This window comes from Ochlerotatus camptorhynchus, unplaced genomic scaffold, assembly GCF_037179485.1.
Source record: "Ochlerotatus camptorhynchus isolate MF236.1 unplaced genomic scaffold, CSIRO-AGI_Acam_v1.1 ptg000052l, whole genome shotgun sequence".
In the NCBI taxonomy this organism is placed as follows: Eukaryota; Metazoa; Arthropoda; class Insecta; order Diptera; family Culicidae; genus Ochlerotatus; species Ochlerotatus camptorhynchus.
Genome location: NW_027040542.1, coordinates 2,171,603 through 2,178,421, shown reverse-complemented (window position 1 = coordinate 2,178,421; position 6,819 = coordinate 2,171,603). Strand labels below are relative to the sequence as shown.

At 41.0% G+C, this 6,819-nt stretch overlaps 1 protein-coding gene across 1 annotated transcript; it reads left to right on the top strand.

Annotated features, from left to right (window-relative positions):
* Window positions 1-1,042: 1,042 nt before the first annotated feature.
* On the top strand, window positions 1,043-5,257 carry LOC135717194 (uncharacterized). Its single transcript, XM_065239151.1, has one exon. It carries the CDS (start codon window positions 1,043-1,045, stop codon window positions 5,255-5,257), a length of 4,215 nt encoding a protein of 1,404 aa, XP_065095223.1.
* The last annotated feature ends 1,562 nt before the right edge of the window (window positions 5,258-6,819 follow it).

Sequence of the window (6,819 nt, the reverse complement as noted above, 5' to 3'; positions counted from 1 at the left end):
CAGAGACAGGAATAAGCACCGGGAGCTATTTCTAATGTGCTTGGAACATGTGTTCAAACAATTGGCTGCAGACGAAAGGCAAGTCAAAACGAGAATCGAGCTGCTGAAATTTGTCGAGAAATTCAAACAATCCCGAAAACTAACTTATAATGATCTCTGCCGTGAGGTCATGAATAATCGGTTTAAGAACGAAACGCTGCAAGGGTATGCCCGAAAATTGGACAGTGTAGAGCGGACAGCGTCTCAAAGGAAGAAGGACCCAAAGGACAATTCTCCGAATCTTTTCGAGTGGCTGAACCGCTTGGTAATGGAGATTACTGAGCTTCACAGGAACAAGTTGATTACAAAAGCGCCAGCCTATTTGCATAAACCACTCGGTACCATTGATCAGAACCATTTGATGTTGATAAGCAGTAGCGATGTGAAGTTATTTACTGATATGACCAGCGCTCTGAAACCGGAAATTTTCGACAAACCTCTTCAAGATCTAGCCAACCGTTGGATCAATCAAGTCAAGTCGATCAGGGATAATCGCCTCGACAAACCTCTGCAATTGACAAGTGTCAGCTTATTTTTCATTTGCAAGAGCTTGGAGGAGTTGATAATCGAGATTACTAAGCATACTGATCATCGAGAAACGGATTTACTGAAGAGCTTTAATTTGAGGTGGCACCCTATCAAATTGCTCGTCTGGAAAACGGAGAACGCATTCACAAAGTGTTTGCAAAGGGAGTACCATTTCATTTTTCGACTCCTAAAGCATTTTGAGGTGGCGTCTGATTTCGGTCTACATCCATTCCCATACGAGACGCAACTATTCAACAACGGCCAGTCATCATCCCGAGGAATTTCTACTGGAGTCAAGGATGCGTTAGTTCGAACTAGGCGATTCTTCGGGTATGGTAGTTACAAACCGAATCTATTTGGGGTTCCAAATGACTTCTACGTTTGGTATTGTCTGTTGGATTATGTCTTGTTTCATGTTCTACCAAATGGCTGCGAGCTCGATTCGTTCGATAATGTGTTCGAAGAATATGTCCAAATGATTCGTGACGCAAATTATGATCAGATGGAAACTCTGCGCGTTGTCACACATAATCTAATTCGTTTAATCGCCAAATCCTGCTCGCTGGATAAGGCTGTTCTCCAGAAACAACTGAATATGTTCAGCTTCAAAAGCGACCAGGTGATCAACTGGTCTTGCAATTTTTCAAGTAATGACGGGAAAGATTACATCACCACCGATGACAACTTAGTGAAGCTCAATCAACCGCTGACTGGTACGGAGAACTTTCGACATGGGACTAAAGTGCAACGCGATGAACTTCGCGTCAATCGTGTGTTGCTGGATGAAGTGACCACATACAGGGATAAGCACCGGAAGCAATTTCTAACGAGCTTGGAACATGTGTTCAAACAATTGGCTGCAGACGAAGGGCAAATCAACATTAGAATCGAGCTGCTGAAATTTGTCGAGAAATTCAAACAATCCAGAAAACTGACTTATAATGATCTCTGCCGTGAGGTCATGAATAATCGGTTTAAGAACGAAACGCTGCAAGGGTATGCCCGAAAATTGGACAGTGTAGAGCGGACAGCGTCTCAAAGGAAGAAGGACCCAAAGGACAATTCTCCAAATCTTTTCGAGTGGCTGAACCGCTTGGTAATGGAGATTACTGAGCTTCACAGGAACAAGTTGATTACGAAAGCACCAGCGTATTTGCATAAACCACTCGGCACCATTGGTCTGAACCATTTGATGTTGATAAGGAGTAGCGATGTGAAGCTGTTTACTGATATGACCAGCGCTCTGAAACCGGAAATTTTCGACAAACCTCTTCAAGATCTAGCCAACCGTTGGATCAATCAAGTCAAGTCGATCAGGGATAATCGCCTCGACAAACCTCTGCAATTGACAAGTGTCAGCTTATTTTTCATTTGCAAGAGCTTGGAGGAGTTGATAATCGAGATTACTAAGCATACTGATCATCGAGAAACGGATTTACTGAAGAGCTCTAGTTTCGAGTGGTCCGCTCTCAAACAGCTCGTCTGGAAGACGGAGAACGCATTAACAAAGTGTTTGCAACGGGAATACCATTTTATGTTTATGCTCATAAAGCATTTTGATGTGGATTTCGGTACACAACCTTTTCAGCACAAGACGCAACTATTCAACAACGGCCAGTCATTCCGAAAAGATGTTAGTAATTTCAAGAATATAATGCACGTAACAAAAAATTCGAATGATAGTTCCAAACCGAATCCACTTGGGGTTCCAGATGACTTCTACGTTTGGTATTGTCTGTTGGATGATGTATTGTTTCATGTTCTACCGAAGAACTGTGAGCTCGATTTGTTCAATACCGTGTTCGATGAATATATCCAAATGATTCGTGACGCAAAGTATGATCAGATGGAAACTCTGCGCGTTGTCACGCATAATCTAGTTCATTTCATCGCCCAATCCTGCTCGTATCATAACATGACATCGCTGGATAAGGCTGTTCTCCAGAAACAACTGAATATGTTCAGCCTCAAAAGCGACCCGGTGATCAACTGGTCTTGCAATACTCGAAGTGACATCATTGATCAATTTTCGACAAAGATAAACCTCCCGGAGATAAATTTGTTGCAAGAACGCTTGATGAAAATCATGCAGATCGGTATGGAGAAGAACGTTGAGGTGGATACGATGGAGGCATTCTGCCGTACGTACAACGATTTTCTAATCGATCTCAACGAAGTTTCTTTTGAATGGTACATCAAAGAAATTCCCAAGTTCGATATGCAATCGATTATAGAGCTGCAACATGTCGAATTGGTCGATAACAAATGTAAGGATACGAACAATCGAACTTACCGGGTACTCATTCCAGAGAAGTTTCCTACATTTTGTCAGGGATTAGGCATAACAGTAGCTATGCCGAAGCATTACGTAATTGAGGTTATTCAAGCTCTACTTGAGCACATCGGCTCCCAGCTGCAGCGGACTTCCTGGGCAACTGATGAAATTCTTTCGGATACGGACCAAGTACTGTCCACTAACGAACTCATTTTTGCAATCAGAAATTCGCTGCTCTACCTCAAAGAACAGATCGATTACGTTTCGTTCGATCTGTTCTACGACGAACGTGTAAAACCGTTTAACAGCGTTATCGAGACCACAACTTCACGACAGGACTTCTCGAACCGCATCAACCTCCTCCGTGAGTCGTTCTGGTACATTAGGAAGCAGAACGAAATCAGCTTCGAAGACGCGCTGCAGCTGTATGGCGAGTTGAATAGTACATACGATTTGCAATTGCTCCGCGACTCGTACGCGATGTATTCAAAGTTTTTCGAGGAATTTATGCAACTGTCCGTAGACAAAGGGCCCTCCGAAAGAGCAGCGCTCATTGCAGAGAAGGTGAAAGCTCAGCATTCAAATACTATTCTCTTCAAGGCGTGGGACGATCGCTTCAAGCAAGACCAAATTCCCAACATTATTGCTGGATTGGCTGCAGTGTGGTCGATTCTGGTATCAAAGGACGTGGCTAAAGCAAGAAAGTACTTCAATCCTCATTGTATCCAGATTTTGTGCATCCTACGATTGCTGAGCGCTGACAAAGCCGACGAAGGAATCGACAAACATTTGGCTCAAGTGTTGACAGGACAGGGTAAATCGTTGGTTTTGGGACTTCTCGCGGCACTATTTGCACTGACCGGTCATAGAGTTCACATAGCTTGTTACAGCGAGTATTTGGCCAAGCGAGATGAGCAGGACTTTCTCACTTTTTTTGAGACGTTTGATGTTGCTGAAGATGTAACGTACGGCACCTTCGATGATCTAGCCAATGAAATCATAGCTCCGAAGGTTGATGATCAGACAATTGAACTCAGAAATCTGGTAAGAGATTTACTGTTCAAAGAAAAGGTTATTCTTCCACATCAACTCGTAACGGCTGATTCGAGTAAAAATATTCTGCTGATAGACGAGGTCGATGTATTCTTTACGAAAGAATTTTATGGCAATACATACAACCCAGTATGCGCACCTTTGATTCCAGGACTGGATCTTGTTCAGGAGCAAATATGGAAGTATGTTGTCGCTGGTTGGACGGATGTAGAAAGTCGTATTCAACAGTATATTCAAACTGGGGAATTCAAAGGGCAAGGTGGGAAGTTTTTAGAATTTCTCGATCGACCAAATAATTACAATTTATTTAAAAATGATGGAACACAGATAACTCACACGAATAAGACATTGTTCGACGAACATGTTGGAATGATGGTAACAGACGCCATAAATGTCAATAATGGATTGTATTGTACTAAATTCAAATTGAACTCCGCTGGAGAAATTACCTATTATCATCGAGGAATATATGCATCCCATCCATTTTTTGGTTACGAAAATGTTTTCAACTATTTCCGATTGAAAAAGACAAATTTTGTCACTGAGGTGAATGGGACAGAAAATTACGGGTATTTGAATATCTGCTGTGGTTCCTTGTCCTACGCCATGCTCCCGAAGAACTACCCTCTTATTGTAGGCGTGTCCGGAACACTGACTTCGTTGAATCTATATGAAAAGGATACAATTGAACGTTTGTACAACATCAAGCAAATTTCGGTGATGCCAACGTTTTTCGACTGCTCAAACCTCCAGTTCGACGAAATCGCCAATTTCCAAAATCACGCCACAAAACCCTCCTGGAGAACCAACATCTTTAGTAAAGCTAATCAAATCATCAAAGCCAATCGAGCGGTGATCATTTTCTTCGATACCGAAGTCGAGTTGAATGCATTCGAAGCAGAATATGCTGGACACCTAGATCGAGTGAACGTGCTGACCGAGAACACCAAGGACAAAGAAAGGTTCATCAACGAAGCAGGAGTGGCCAAAACAATCACTTTGTCTACCCGTGGAATGGGCCGAGGAGTCGACTACAAGTCCAGCGTAACTGTGGAGAAGAACGGCGGATTGCACGTCGTTCAAACGTTCTTTTCGATGGATATCAAGGAGGAAATCCAAATCAAAGGACGGACCGCCAGGAAGGATAATAAGGGAAGCTATGAGCTGATTGTGTGTGACGAGGATTTGCAATCGGGTGGGCTTATGTCCGGCCTAAGCAATGTAAGCTACGCCGAGTTGGATGCCGCAAGAAGCAAGATTTCGCTTGATGAAAATGCAGAATTGTCGAGGAAAATACAGGATAGTATGGATGCTCACCAGAAAACGATGAACTACATGAAGTCATTTTATAAGAAGGCATAAGGCCTCTCCGTTAATACTTAAAGTTCGAACAGTGTGTTTCGGGACTTCTTCTGGATACCCACATTCTGGTATCACTTTACGAACAGAAGTACTAAGGTATCAAGATAATCCATACTTTCTAGTACAAAAGTAAGCAAAGCTAATGCCTTTGCTTACTTTTGTACTAGAAAGGATGGAACCCTTCGTGCGACGCCGCACCTACTCATTAACGAGTAGCACGGATGGATTTGAGTTCACTCACTCGACAAAAAGTGACACAATAGCGGGGCCCTGTTTACTAAAAATTAACACATAAATAATACCCGCGTTACATTTGAACTGGGCCTAGTAACTTTTGTACACAAAACTTCTTTTCGCGCGAACCGAATACGCCCACGTAAACTAACAACACCATCGGGTAGGAGAAATTCTTCCTTTTTCCGATAGTGCTCTTGGTTTACGTGAGTGTAGTTTGGTTCTCGTGAAAAGGACACGAGAAGACAGTTGTTTACAAAAATTTATAATCCCTTTTCAAATGTTATGCGAGCATTATTCATGTGTTCATTTTTAATAAACAGTGCTCCGCTGTTTTGTAATTTTTTTTTTCAGTAGATGAACAAAAGTTCACAAGTGCACTCGTCTATTCATGATCCAATGTAACATATCAACCATATTGAGAAAATCAAAGTTGAAGTTCGACAGATTATTATTTTAACTGTTTAGAAACAATACATTTTGCAATACTATTTTCAATGAAGTCAGTGAATAATAACGTTGAAAATTCAGTAGAAACGGTAAAATCACAATTTTACTTTAAGTTTCATGCTACAATATAGAAAATAAACCACATGGAACGTTTTGACATCGGACATCTCACATTGGACGATTTTTCTCAATAACATAATCAATGAGCGTTACATTGGACGTTTTGTTCTACATTATACACTACTTTTTTTTAGCTGTGTAGATTCCCTTTCACAGATTCCAGAGTAGAGTACCTAACGTTAGATTGGTCCCGCCTTTATAAAATGAGCAGCCGATGTGAGTGCTTTCGTCGTCGTAGTGATGCCACATATACAGATTTATATGTAATGATACAGAATTTTCTCAACATTTTGGTACAGATATATGTTTATACAGATTATAGATTTTTTATTATATATAATATTTTTCAGATTTTTCAAATAAGTGGAATATATATATTTAACTCTGGATTATATTTATTAATATCCATAAATAATCCTCTCTTCCTTGAGTAGGTACGAGCACCTATTCAAATCCCAATTTTCCAGTTTTTATTGTATTATCTTCGTTAATTTTGGGATCGAAGTAGGCTATGTTTCCGAGTGGACGTGTTTGTTTTTTTTTCTGTCATTTTTTTCCACTCGAAACCTTTAAATTTTCAAAGTATTTTAATAGTTTCAACTGGTGACTGGTGACAAGCAAACCCGAGAAATAGTGCTGGTTTGCTGTAGTTCGCAAATGTAGTGCAAACATGGACGCCCAGAAACTTAAAAATTGTTTGTTTATGTTTTTTCGTAGCGTTTTTTTTTTCACATTTTGGGTCGGGCGCTCTGCTACTC